The 14,608-nt window shown below is 46.7% G+C and overlaps 1 protein-coding gene across 1 annotated transcript in view; it reads right to left on the bottom strand.

The window, feature by feature from the left end:
- The window catches only part of sipa1l3 (signal-induced proliferation-associated 1 like 3), a 59,012-nt gene that overhangs the window by 9,643 nt on the left and 34,761 nt on the right, over window positions 1-14,608 (bottom strand). The window contains exons 5-10 of the mRNA XM_030764710.1: window positions 13,391-13,579; window positions 12,245-12,419; window positions 11,753-11,856; window positions 9,662-9,819; window positions 8,737-9,325; window positions 8,190-8,464 (exon numbers count right to left, since the gene is read on the bottom strand). Coding sequence (XP_030620570.1) covers window positions 8,190-8,464; window positions 8,737-9,325; window positions 9,662-9,819; window positions 11,753-11,856; window positions 12,245-12,419; window positions 13,391-13,579 — 1,490 coding nt within the window. The remainder of the gene's footprint in view (window positions 1-8,189; window positions 8,465-8,736; window positions 9,326-9,661; window positions 9,820-11,752; window positions 11,857-12,244; window positions 12,420-13,390; window positions 13,580-14,608) is intronic.

Raw genomic sequence — 14,608 nt, 5'->3', positions numbered from 1 at the left:
TGTTCCAGTCAGAGTGGGGGGGGCAGCTTTGGGCTGCTGTGTCCACTAGAACTGTAGCCAATCACAGATGAGCTTGCTGTCTCATAACCAATGACTGGAAAAGAAGGCTATCCAACCATTGTCTGTAGATATCTGTGTCTTATGTTATAGGTGTTAACCATCGGTGATCTCTGATCACAGCTCCACCATTTCTGAACATAACCATAAACAAAACGTCAACGTTCTTACACAGAGTACACCAATTGCACCTCGCTCTACCAACGTACCCCTCCTCACAGCCAATCAGCACCACTTACCCCACATCAGTCATGTCTAACACACGAACCAAGGCCAGCGTACCCCTCCTCACAGCCAATCAGCACCACTTACCCCACATTAGTCATGTCTCACACACAAACCAAAGCCAGCGTACCCCTCCTCACAGCCAATCAGCACCACTTACCCCACATTAGTCATGTCTCACACACAAACCAAAGCCAGCGTAGGCCTACTCACAGCCAATCAGCACCACTTACCCCATATCAGTCATGTCTCACACACAAACCACAGTTCACAGAGTGCATGGCTGGTGTACTGTGTTTGTGCGGTGACCAGGAGCTGGGAGTGAGGACCTGACTGAGTGAGGGATTCACGTAAAACACTCCCCCTGCCCCACCCCAAACTGAGCCCTGTTCTGGGGGGCTGTTGTCCTCTCTGCTAGACTTTGAGTGATCTCTGCTTCCTGATGATTAAGAGAAATCTGAGCTCCTCCGCTCTCCTCTCCCTCTCTCTCTTTTTCTGTCCTCTGCACCACAATCAGCACTTTCAGACAACACATGCTTCTGTCGCACGAGGTCTCAGACTCCTTAGACAACCTTGTAAACCTACAATCCCTTTTCTCTCGTTTCAACATCCATGATTTCTCTTCGCTGCATCAGTGACAGATTCATGTGAAACTGGGATAAGGTTGAGCCAGACAAGAGGAGTCTGTGGAGCTCCGAAAATAACGTTCGCCTAAACCCAGTCTTCAGACGGGCTCTTAAATAGCCACGCTATCCCAGCAGCCTCCCTGGCACTTAGATGGAACTCACCGCAATCGATAACACAAGCGCACGGAGTGGCGCCGTGGACTGGCCTGACAGGCAGACAGGACTGCTTCACAAAACGACAGCATCTGTTTTCCTATTGTATGCTATTGCCTGCCATTATCTGCTGTCTACAGAGGCAGTCAGACAACCCCAGCCAATCACAGGACTCATCCTCCCCAACACTTCAGCCTCAGGCAAAGACAATACTAACAGTTTTATAAAGAATAACCACCGACTTTATGGGTAATTATCACTGGCACAAACAAGAAAAAACCCATACAATATCTAAACCAAGTGACACTAACATATGGTATTCATATTCACGGTGTATATCGCTATATTATTTACGACCTCTGGAAGTGAAAATGCACGCTACAAACATAACGATCAAAACAACATACACATGCAAGCATGCTCCCCAAGACACCCACCCACAGCAAACAGTACTGAGACACAGAGAGCTAGTGCTGGAGCAGGGCCAGAGAGGGCTCTAAGACAGGTTATAACAGCATGTGCTAACACCATCACACCAGCACCTCTCCACTACCATTCCACTCTCACTGCTCAGCACAAAGCTCAGACACCATCACTCCCTACCTCAAAAAACAACATCTTTTCACCTCTACCCGCTCAGTATTCATCACTCTCTCAACCCTCTCAAGTCCCAGGTCTGTCTGTCTTCCACTCGCTATCTCAGCGTCTCTGTCCTTGTGTTCCACTCGTTTAATTCCACACTTGTCTACTCTCTAACACTCTTCCAGTACTGACCTCTCACAGAAGACCAGCCTGAGGAGATGTCACCATAAGACTGGCCTGTCCGGCAGCTGCAGCACACGCAACCTCCAACAGTCGTTCTCTCTCTCTCTCTCTTTTCCTCTCGTGCTTCTCTGACTTGCTCTACCCCTCCCTGACTATTCTTTTTGTGTGTGTGTGTGTCTTCTCTCCCTCCCTCCCTCCCTCTGTCCGTCCCCTGCATTATCATCTTTCAGAGGAAAATAAAAAGTGAGAGAGAGGGAAGACTTTTCAAGCACCCGCCCACTTCATTTTACACCTAGGAGGTGTTCAGACATGCCCTCATTTCCATCGCATGCCTTCCACTTCCCTTAGTCACTCCCTACACACACACACACACACACACACACAAGCACTGACACCAACCCCTCTCCCTCTATTTCTCTCTTTCTCTCTCTGTGTTGAAGAGCTCAAGGGAAACAGATTGCATGAGATTAAAGCTTGGAATCTGTAGAAAGGGACAAAAATAAATAAATAAAAAGTGATTAATTAAAAATGCATGAAGCAGGAGAAAGGGAGAGAGAGAGAGAGAGAGAGAGAGAGAGAGAGAGAGAGAGGACAGAAAGAAAGGGAAAGAGGAAAGAGGTACACAAGCGTCTAATTAACAACCCAGATTTTTACACAGCAAAGTATGTGAGATGGGTCTGTGAGTGTGTGTGTGCACATGTGCATCTGTACCACAAGCACTTTACTCATGTAATTACACTGCCACACAAAACACAGATGCTTTACTAATGCACAATTAAACACTCTACTGCATAATTACTTGACCAACAGTAGAGCATGACTAGACATCTGAGACAGCCTTTCAGTTAGCACTGCATCCACACATTAAAGGCCTTCCTGCCTTTTGTCTGTCACATCCCCCTCTCTTTCTTCCTCCCTCTCTTCTTCTCTCTTCCTCCCTGTGTATGTTTGGCAGAGCTACAGGTTTTTACAGTCTGTGATAGACAGAGAGAGGCAGAGGTTAAAGGAGGAGAGAAGGGGAGGTGAGAGGAGTCACAGCGAGGTGGTTTATAAGGGATGGAAGTCAAAAGTGAGACTTCACATAAACATCTAGAAAACAGTTTTACTCACACTGTTTCTCTCTCTCTTCTCACACTCTCTCTAACACGCCAACTCACTGGTCCCCTGAAAACTGTGGCACCTGCCAACAGGGGCCAAATTGTGTGTGTGTTTGCGTGTGTGCATGTGTGTGTGTGTGTGTGTGTCTTTGTGTGAGTGAGTGAATGAATGAATGAATGAGATATAGCAGGAGAGTGTTCAGAGAGTGGGTCTACATGTGTGTGTGTGTGTGTGTGTGTCTTTGTGTGAGTGAGTGAGTGAGTGAGTGAGTGAGTGAGTAAATGAATGAATGAATGAGATATAGCAGGAGAGTGTTCAGAGAGTGGGTCTACATGTGTGTGTGTGTGTGGCAGAAATGGTTGGAACAGAGTGCCTGCTAATCTTCTTTCAACGAGAAAGCACAGCTGCCAATCAGATTATTCTAAGCCAAAGTCAACCAATCATAACATACACAATCTGGAAACGACAATACCATCAACAAACCAACACACCAAATCTCACAAACTCCCAGACACACACGGATGACTCGACTGACACTCCCTATGTGATAAAACAAGCCTCCCTAAAGCTTAAAAGCCTAACTGTTTAAAAGGTCAAATAAGCTGTTTCCCCTCTGTGTAACTGGCCATCAGTGGGATGGTAGTAAATTTCAGACGAAGCTTGAGTGGCAGACGGTGCTCTTGTTCTATAAACCCTGTCACGCTGGATTCAACAGCCAAGCGCCAAATGGATGCAACTAACTGCAATCCCACCTGCATTTTAAGGCTATCTTAGCCCACCTGTGAGGCTACTCAACCCGACTGTGAACCAACAATAACCTGTCCTTTATAGCCACGCCAAAATCTCAAACTTACTGATATGAACACTGCTTGGTTATCAAATTTATCTATATCTGATACCACCTAGAACCTTGTATATGAACTTTTCTATTATAAACAAATCACTGTACATACTGTATACTGTATAGACCATTGAATCTGTTTATCATGGCCTCATTCTACACTGTGAATGTCTATTTTATGTGCTGGCCAGGGGACGATGGGCTCCCCCGTTGAGTCTTGGTTCCTCCCAAGGTTTCTTCCTCCTATTCACCCCGTTAAGGAGTTTTTCCTTGCCACTATCACCTTGGGCTTGCTCATTGTGGGTTTCTGCACTGATCGCTGTAAAGCTGCTTCAAGACAATTTTGATTGTAAAAAGCCCTATAAAAATAAACTTGAACTTGAAGCTGAATCTGTCAGAACAGACCTTATTGGTGGTTCTCAGAATGTGTTTAGTCTGTGGTTCGGGGAGTCAATCTCGGGAGTCCTGATGGACTGAGTCTCCATACACAAGCAGCTATCTTATGGATTGACCTCTCCAGACAGACTCAAACATCAACTCAACTATACAAGCTTTGTGTGTAATGCAACTGCACAACAGACCAACAATGTGGCCTCTGTATTTGACTTTTTTTTTTTTTTTGCATTTGGAAGCTTGGGGTAAAGCAACTTGTCCAAACAGAGATTAGACAGGAGTTTAATAGCTATCTTTGTGTGTTTATACTGTGGTTGGATTTTAAATGTGTTCAAGGATCATCATACCTGAGTTGGACAGGGAAAAGCATCTTTCAGAGACAAATATAAACAGCAGTGAGTGGAGGGTTTAGTGCTCTCTGTCTCTCTCTCGCACACGTTCTGTCTCTCTCTCTCTCTCTCTCTCTCGCACACACTCTGTCTCTCTCTCTCTCTCTATCTCTCTCTCTCGCACACACTCTGTCTCTCTCTCTCTCTCTCGCACACGGTCTGTCTCTCTCTCTCTCTCTCTCTCTCTCTCTCTCGTACACGCTCTGTCTCTCTCTCTCACACGCTCTGTCTCTCTCTCTCTCTCTCACTCTCTTGCACACGCTCTGTCTCTCTCTCTCTCTCGCACATGCTCTGTCTCTCTCTCTCTCTCCCTCACACACGTTCTGTCTCTCTCTCTCTCTCTCGCACACGCTCTCTCTCTCTATCTCTCGCACACACTCTGTCCCTCTCTCTCTCTCTCACACACACTCTGTTCTCTCTCTCTCTCTCTCTCGCACACGCTCTGTCTCTCTCTCTCTCTCATATGCAGACGACATCACAGTGGTAGTTAGAGATGAGGAGGATGTCCAACGTCTGCAGGAAAGCGTAAACTCTTGCATAAGAGCGTCTTCAGCCAAAGTAAATTGGGGGAAGAGTGGGGCCTTTCTGTGTGGGGCATGGGGAGAATGTGACCCTCCACGGCTTCCGGGGGGGTTAGAGTGGGGCAGAGAGGGGTTCAAAGTGTTAGGAGTTTACTTGGGCTCGGAGATAATGGAGAGGAAGAATTGGGATGGTGCATTACAAGCTGTTACTGCCAGACTATCAAAATGGAACTGGTTGTTGCCTCAGATATCTTACAGGGGAAGGGTGCTGATTATTAATAATCTGGTAGCATCCGCTCTGTGGCACCGGCTGGCAGTGTTGAATGCTCCCGTCAAGTTGCTGAAGGAAATACAAAGGGAATTAATAAACTCTTTTTGGTCGGGGCATCATTGGCTGAAGGCAGCTGTCCTGTACCTTCCCGTTCATGAGGGGGGACAGGGTGTAGTCGACTTGGAGAGCAGAGTGGCGGCCTTTAGACTCAAGGCTGCTCAGAGACTGCTAGACCACCCAGATGTCCGCTGGAGAGGGACAGCATATGCGTTGCTCAAACGCGCTGGTGGTATGGGGCTGGACCAACAGTTGTTCCTCGTGGAAAAGGAGGCTGTAGACCTTACTGGTCTCACAGATTTCTATGCCTCAGTCTTGCGGGCCTGGAAGCTGATGACTGCCAAACATGAGGATGGTTTGGCACCAGGGCCATGGGTGTGGGAGGAGCCTCTTTTCCACAACCCAATGATACCTTTGGAGTCAGTGCCCTCAGACAACCTGCGAAGACAATTTATAAAGGCAGGAATATGCAAGCTAGGCCAGTTACTGTTGCCTGGAGGAGGGGGATGGAAGACTGCCCAGTCCCTGTCTCAGCAAACAGGTATCACCTCAGTGAGGCTGCTGGGAAAGCTCATTGAGGAAGTTAAAAGCGGCCTGTCTCAGCCAGTGCAGGAGTTTCTTGAAGAGCCATCTGGCAATGGTACTGCACGGTTTCCCACATTGCACGTGACTGCAACCACTGGAGAGTGGCAAGAGGATAAAGGTGCATTACTGACTTTCTCCTCTCCGAGCCTGGGTGAGTTTGAGGAGGCTGGGGGGAAAGCGTTGTACAGTGTCTGTGTGAAGGTGAGGAACATGAGGGTCTTAGAGGGGGTAAGAGAGCACCAGTGGCAGGGAGAACTGGGGGACCAGAGCACAGCAGGGTTCCGATGGCGGGTGCTGTATAAACCACCAGTCCCTAAAAAGACAGGAGACTTGCAGTGGAGGGTAATACACGGGGCCATAGCGACCAATAAGCACATTTCTCATTTTGACCCAGGTGTGGGGGTGGGTTGCCCTTTCTGTTCTAGAGCAGAAACGGTACAACATGTGTTTACAGAATGTTCTCGGTTGAACCCTGTTTTTGGACTCCTACACAGACTCTGTATGAAACTGGGTATAACTTTCACTTTTGCACTCTTTATACTGGGGCCACGGTACACTTCTGTACAGCGGTTTAAGTGGTGTCTGGTGAATTTTATCTTTGGGCAGGCTAAACTGGCTATTTGGCTCACAAGAAGAAATAGAATAAAGGGGGAGGGTTTCACGGACCCAGTCACAATGTTTACATGTCTGGTTGCAGCTCGTCTTAGAGTGGAATTTGCTTATTTTAAACTCATTAATGATTTGAGGTCTTTTCTGAATGTATGGTGTGTTGAAAATGTGTTGTGTTCTGTTGTTAACGAAGAGCTTCGTATGTCCTTATGAAGAATAGAATGTATATCTTGTGCGTATGGTTTCAAGGGGAAGGATGGAATGGGGTTTTTCTCTGTAGGGGAGGGGTTTGGGGGAGGCATCACTTAATATGGACAAAACCAAATTGATGTATTAAAGGCAATGTAAATCTCAATCTCTCTCTCTCTCTCTTGCACATGCTCTGTCTCTCTGTCTCTCTCTCTCTCTCTCTTTCTCTCTCTCTCGCACACGCTCTGTCTCTCTCTCTCGCACACGCTCTGTCTCTCTCTCTCTCTCTCGCACACACTCTGTTCTCTCTCTTTCTCTCTCTCTCTTTCTCTCTCTCTCGCACACGCTCTGTCTCTCTCTCTCTCTTCCTCTCTCTCTCTCTGCAGTGGGAGTGGATGACTGAGGCTTGATCAGGGAAGCTTTGATGGTTAGCTAGTTGACAGGGTGTCAGGTCCTGGTTCTCTCTCTCCCCCTCTGCTAATTATTTTGTTAGGTTTGTGTATGCGCTTCCAGGTTTCCCTTAGTTAACCTTGCTAGTCAAATTGTTAGTTGCACCTGTTTTTGGTTGTCTGGTCTTGCTGTATAAATACTCCTGCTTTTCCCTTGTTTCCTTGTATGGAATTCTGTTGCCAATACCTATGTTTCTCCGCTCCAAGCCCGCAAGTCTTGAGACTCTTGTTTCCTTTACATTGCCCAGCTATGCTGTACCTGTATTTTAGCAACTCTACGATGGACTGATTTCAAGAACTTGAGTGGAGAGGACTAAAGGGCAGAAGGGGAAAAATACGACACCAACAAGAAGAATGTACTTATCGTTCAGACGAGTGTTTGTTTCTCAGTACCAGTCCTGAGGACATGCTCAACTACATATACCACTACACTAATATCACCAGGACAAGAGTTCAGTAATCATTACATTATTTATTTGAGAAAAAATGTTAGTCTGCACAGCAACTGGTATTGACCGCAGCCCGAACAGACAAACAGTGCAAAAAGTAAAATTAAATTTTAAAAATCTGCTTGTCCTTGTAGACCAGTGTTTTTCTATTTCAGTCCTGAGGACACACAGTGCTTGGTGCACAGTACAAATATAGCTTATTCAAGGCAGGCTCTTAAATCAATAGATAAACTCCATCAGGAATGACCATGTCAGCCTTCAGCAGACATGTACTGTTTTATGGGCACAAGCAGACCTCACAAACACTGCTTGAGAGAAAAAAAAAAAATTAATTTCACACACATTCTGGAGCTGTAAACAACATGCCTGAAGAGTGGTTTAGCCCTTACCTGCTGGATTTAATGGCTCTTTCAGTAATAACCTAATCAATCCAGAGAGCTGTTTAATTAAGTCATATTCAAAATCAAATCCCTCCCAAAGCACACCTGAGAATTCCCATTAGCATGACTCACCTTCTGGCCCCGCCCTCTTCAAAGGGGGGAATGATGACCACTTTAACAGTGACGGACGTGCGCAGTAGGTCAATCATTTGCTCGTGGGAGAGCGTTACTGCGGCGACCTTGCAAATCTCCACTAATCGGCTGCCTTGTCGCAGTCCGGCCTGCCAAGCAAAGCCATATTCCTCCACCTCTGACACGGTGCCGTCCAATCGCACGTGAAAGCCCAGCTGACCCAAGCCGTTACGTCTCAGCGTCATATCAGACGTGTCACATCCTATCGTTAAGGCCTGCACAAAGAAGAAGCCACCAATTACTCAAGGTCTTAGAATTATAGGGATGTGTCTTGGTAGGAGAACAACACAGTATAATGCCATGAACTTAGGTTACTTTTGCAAAACTCTTCAGTAGAGCTTTGCTATTTCATGCAACCAAGCCACAGTTTTGCACAGTTATCATTAACCTGAGATAGAGAAATCAGACTGGGTGTTTATAGAAGTGTACATAAGTGTACTTCTCCAACTCGTGGTTGGAGAAGTTTTATGCCCTGCTTCTGTGATACCTTGAGTCTCTGCACCATCTCTCGGATGTCCTGAGCACAACCGTCAGGAACCCTTATGGCGATGTGGTCTCCTCTGCCATAAAATATCTTAAGCGTCAGTCTGTCAGAGGTCCAACCAATCACATCTGCGCAGAAGCAGTTAAACACCACCTCCTTGGTGGTGCAGTCAGCCAGTACGACGTACTCTGACGAGATGGCCAAAACGCAGGGCAGCTCCACCGCTCCACCTTCGCTGAAGTCCTGTGCCAGTACGCGCCAAGCCACCGCCCCCATGGCGTTTAGCTCCGCCCCCTCCCGGGCCTTCGCCCTCTCGCGCCGCTTGGAGGCCAAAGAGATGAGGTTGTTAAGTTTGCCCGCTGTGTCCAGGGGCGTGCTGGAGACGCAGTTTTCAGCCAGGTCTCGGAGATAGCCCTGTCTCGTCCGTGTGGCCATGGTGTGGAATTTCTCTGACTTGTGCGCTGCGTTTTCCGCATTTATGACCTTAGCAAGTAGGAAGCTACGGAAAGTCTCGGGGTCCCGGAAGGTGACGCCACTGGGTGGGATTGGTGGGCTGAAAAGTGGGACATCCTTCATACGTGTCACCGCCACACTGATGGTGGAGAGAAAAAGAGAGAGAGAGAGAGAGAGAGAGAGCGAGAGTTCAACATCTCAAAAGCCAGTTCTTTTCAAAAGCTAGTTCATCCTCAGGAGCACTAATGGTTGTGTTTACCATATTTATGCTTATGTTTACCATGACGATAAGAACAGGAAGAGCTATCAGAACAGGGGCTGTCATAGCGACATGCTAGCTGCACGCCTCTGTCTGTAGCATGTTTATAAGAGAAGAGTCCTGCCTGCACTGTCGGATTGCTACAGCAGTGCGGTGAAAGTTGAGATTTATCTGTAAAGGGGTTTAATATGAGAGGTGCCGATTGCCGAGGCTTGCCTGTAGCAGGTGTTGTCAGAGCAGGGGTTGTGTACGCGGACGATGACAAAGACATGCTGGAAGTGGGAACGAATATTCTGAGGGGTAAACGGCAGTGCTCCGGGCTCCTGGAATATGATGGTGACGATATCATTTCCTATATGCCTCTTCCTCAGCAACTGAGAGAGGGAGAGAGAGGAAAAAAAAGAGACAGAGAGAAGGAGAGATGCAAGAACAAAGAGAGGGGAGAGAAAAAAAAAATGAGTTGGACTGTGACAATAAGACGGCTGTCAGGGTGTGGTGGCTGCCATGGAAACCAAAGGCATATATTTGATATACCAGAATATAAAAATGCCAAGCAGCATCTGTTCTGTGCTCTGTTCTGATCTGTAATGCAGTGTGTTAAACATAAATCTCTGGGTAGCAGAGTTATAGTGAGTGAAATGGACTTGTGTCTGTTGAGTCAGGTATGATAGTGAGATTAGGACTGAGAGAGAAAAAACATGTTTTAATCAGAGGCTATTAGTTATCAGTATATAACATGCTACTATCAGGACTGTGTGTGTGTGTGTGTGTGTGTGTGTGTGTGTGTGCGCGCACGCGCGTGTCAGAGAGAGAGAGAGAGAGAGAGAGAGAGAGAGAGAGAGAGAGAGAAAGAGAGAGACTTGTGGTGTTAGATTTCCATAATAAGTCACAGCAGCAGAGACTGTCCACCTTGCCCTATGCTACAATGTCAAAGTATCAAATATAAGGCATCTCAGGGCTCTCTCTCTCTCTCTCTCTCTCTCTCTCACACACACACACACACACACACACACACACACACACACTCTTTATCTCTCATGCACTTGCACAACAGACACACAACTTTTCTACCCTAATAAACAGCTTTTCCCTATAACCTATTTCTCTCATTCACTGTCTCTCTCCAAACTACCAAACTTGTGTAAACAATAGACAGAGATGAGCTGATAAACACTGCCCCCTACAGGCCAACTGGGAGAAGTGTAGTGGATGGGAACAGTTGAGTGGGGTGTTTGTATTTGAATGCGTCAATTGCTAGAGGGTGTAGTGCACTGGAAAGACTCAAACACACACAAAAACAAAAAACAATCCCACAAAACAGCACACAGGGAAAAACGGACACACAGATCAAACACTCCACCAACGCACATATGGGAAGTGAGAGAACACAGTATCTACCCCTGGAGGATTATGATCATTCATACAAAAATAGAACCAGCTTATGTCTCACTGAGGAATGAACAAACACATACACAGACACACAGTCAAAAACAAACACAGTTCAGAAACGCATACGGACGCATACACAGACAGTCTAGCCCAGGGGGTAGGGAACAATGGTGACACAAGGTAACATTCTAACAGAAGGGATACGGAAACCCCAAAACAGGCCAAGCCTTGATCACCAACAGAGAGAGAGAGGGAGAGCAAGAGAGAGAGAGAGACAGAGACAGAGCTGTTTTATAGGAATATTAGAGAGTGAAGTGGAAAGTATAGTGATGAAAGATAATGACATATCGTATAATCCCGCTCCATTCATGATTCCGGGCTCTTCTCTGAGCTCATTGGTGCTCTGGCAGAAGCAAGGCTCTGAGCACTAAAATCCCTTTCATACTGGACTGAGACACTATGACAGCACATATGCAAGGGAAAAATGAAACCCTGCTGAATTACAAACAAAACGTGACATCTTCTCTCTGAGCTGTCATCGGGATCTTATTTTTCATGTCCCTGTTAAGGCTGTATACACTGTACTGGGCACTGTGGACTTGTCTGTGAGTGGTGGTGAGGATGAGGGAAGAGTGCTGAGATGGAAAGAGATGGACGGGGGAGTTCCAGGCATGTCCAGGCATGTCTGGCCTTAGTGAGGCTCATAGGAAAGGGCTGTGTGCATGTGTGTGTGTGTGTGTGTGTGTGTGTGCCCTCTGAAGACTATTCACCACTAAAAGGTCTGGCTTGTGGGTACTGAGAGAGGAACATGGTGTGCATGTGTAGTGAATATGTGAGTGTGTGTGTGTGTGTGTGTGAGACACTTAGCTATCAGAGGTTGTTTGTTATTATTTGCGACTCTGTGTGTGTGTGTCTTACCTGTTGGGGATTGTTGGGCATGTAGGGGAGCATTGTAGAAACGTGGAACATGATCTCGTAGTCCTGGTATGTGGTGTAAAGAGAGTGTGTGCCCGTAGAGTCCGCTGTTAAACACAAATAAACACACACACACACGTTACTGACTGGCAGTCAGATATCCCAAAATAGGTGTGAGTGTGTGAAAATAAATGTTGTTTTTGTTATGGAAGCTTCCTGGAAGAGATCAATGTGTGTACATTAAAGGAATTTACCTCATGTTTGAAGTGACATGAATTGTTCTGAAGGCGATTTCAGATTTCTACAGGGTGTCTTGAGTGTCAGCTGTCCAGTCATGTGTGTGTGTGTGTGTGTCTGTGCGTGTGCATGTGCGTGTGTGTGTAAGTGCATGTCTATATGTGTGCGTGTGCGGGTGCCTGTGTGTGCAGGTGCCTGTGTCTATGTGTGCGTGTGTCTGTGTGTGTAAGCGCCTGCGTTTGTGTTTGTGTTACTCACTCTTGGTGTCGAGCTGCGCCGCATACTTGCTGAAGCCCTTTAGACAAACAGTTTCTCCCAGTAGCTCCAGGAAGTTGGTAAAAGCGGGCGTGGCCTCTTCATTATTATACATCTCTTCCTCTGTGCTCTGGCCCGCACGACACAGCAGGATGCCAACCTTATGTTTCTGACTCAACTACACACACACACACACACACACGAAACTCATGAAACTCTTCACAGGATTAAGAATATCCACCCTGAGTCCACTTCATTGACAGCCAAAGACCAGGTTCCCTGTATTTCAGGAGATGGATGAGTGATCCACAAAACTGCTAAATATGCATCTCACTACCAGGACCTGAGAGACAAGAAGTAAGGCCTTTCTGCTCTCTGCTACCCAAACCGCTCTTACATACATGCTCACAAACACATATTAGAGGAAAATATCAATGTCTATTTAGTATACACTGTTTATGTTTTTAACTGTATCACTAGTGGGTTTTGGCAATATTTAAAAAAGTCTTGCCAACAAAGCTTTACTGAATTGAACTGAACTGATCTGGAGAGAGAGAGAGGGAGAGAGACAGACAGACAAGGAGAGAGAGAGAGGGAGAAAGACAGACAGACATAGAGAGAGAGAGAGAGGGGGAGGCATATATATATATATATAGAGAGAGAGAGAGAGAGAGAGAGCGAGAGAGAGAGAGAGAGAGAGAGAGAGAGAGAGAGTGTTAAAGCAGGCACATCTTGGCACGCACATACTGGCAGACACAAAAGCCTCTCCAGCTTTCATGGATTAATATATGACCATAACTCTGTGTGTGTGTGTGTGCGTGTGTGTGTGTGTGTGAGTGTGTGTGTGTGTGTGTATGTGTACACAACACATAAACACACACACACATGCACTCCTCTTGCACGCAATTCATAGAAATTCTGAATAAACTGTTGTCTCCAGAGCTGTTTTAACAGGGTTTACCTGCCTGGTCCTGTTTTTCTCTCTCATCACCTAACACACAATTCAAATCCTCACAGGCTTAAACCCAGTCTCAGCTGACATACTGGAGTTCAGCTGAGCAAACACTGGAGAAGGCTGACACCCACTGACCATCAGCTCATTCGCTATGGCTGATGGTCGTGAGGGAAACTAACAGAGTGTGGACTTACTCCCTGTTCGTCCAGTTTGATGAGCTGCTCTGTGACTTTGGGTAGGCTGAGGGCGAGCCGCAGGCAGGACACACTCAGCTCCGGGAGCACGTACTCTAGTATCTCCTTCAGAGGGAGACCCCGTGCAGTCCCGTGCCTCGCCGTGGAGGGCACCGCATCCTCCAGAATCGCCCCCCGCAACGTCACCAACTACACACAGACACAGAGAGAGAGAGAGAGGAAGAGAAAGTAAATATGAAGAGTTTTCAGTTTGAGACTCCTGTTCCAGAGAAAGCGATGTGTGATATTTAGCCACACAGGGGCATCCTTTCCCCACTGCAGTGTCCTCAGTGACTAGCACTTCTCCTTGTTCTGACTGTACTAACCACACACTCCTATTAGCATGCATCACAGAGAGAGAGAGAGAGAGAGAGAGAGAGAGAGAGAGAGAGAGAGAGGGAGAGATCCAGCTACAGAACAAACATCTGCACGATGATCAGGACATTAACAGTTAGAAGCAGCTTTTTGATGGCATGTGTGAGGGTGAATCATGCAAAAGCATTTCTTGAAATCCAGCATATTTCAGCAAAACACACCTGCAGAGCCCATGTGCTGGATCAGCGTGAGTGTGTGTGTGTGTGTTTAAAATGCAGAGTTCACTCACTGTACACACAAATACTGTATAAGGTGAGGTGATGTGATCTGCAGCTGGTAGGAAGGTGTGTGTGCGTTTGTGTGAAAACAACTGGGTTGATTACTCTGATGTTGACAGGTCTGTGAGCTAGCCGTGCGTGCGTGTGTGTGTGTGCGCGCGCGTGTGTGTGTATGTCTGCGAGTGCGTGTGTGCGTGTGTGTGTGCTGCATTGTTCTGGCAGAGTGAAGGTGATGTGGCCAGGCAAGCATGTAATCCAGCTAAAACCAACAGAGCAGAGACCATTACAGCCCAGCTCAGCACATTTCACAGCGTTACTAAGCAAAAAGTCCTGCTCAACTTACTCTACACAACTACTGCTCACCAACACACACACACACACACACACACACACACACACACACACACACACACACACAGAGTCATTAGCTTTATTTTTCTTCAAACATCACACACAATCCTCTCTCTCTTACAACACACACACACACACAATCTCTCCTTATTTCATGCTTTCTCACAAACACAAAAGCACTTCTCCCTACTTAAACGCTGCCTCACTTTTGATTGGCTGGTGTATTAGTGTGGAG

The sequence above is a fragment of the Chanos chanos genome, chromosome 2 (genome assembly GCF_902362185.1).
Source record: "Chanos chanos chromosome 2, fChaCha1.1, whole genome shotgun sequence".
Lineage (NCBI taxonomy): Eukaryota > Metazoa > Chordata > Actinopteri > Gonorynchiformes > Chanidae > Chanos > Chanos chanos.
The sequence above is the reverse complement of the archived record's forward strand: the minus strand, read 5'-3'. Positions and strand labels throughout refer to the sequence as shown.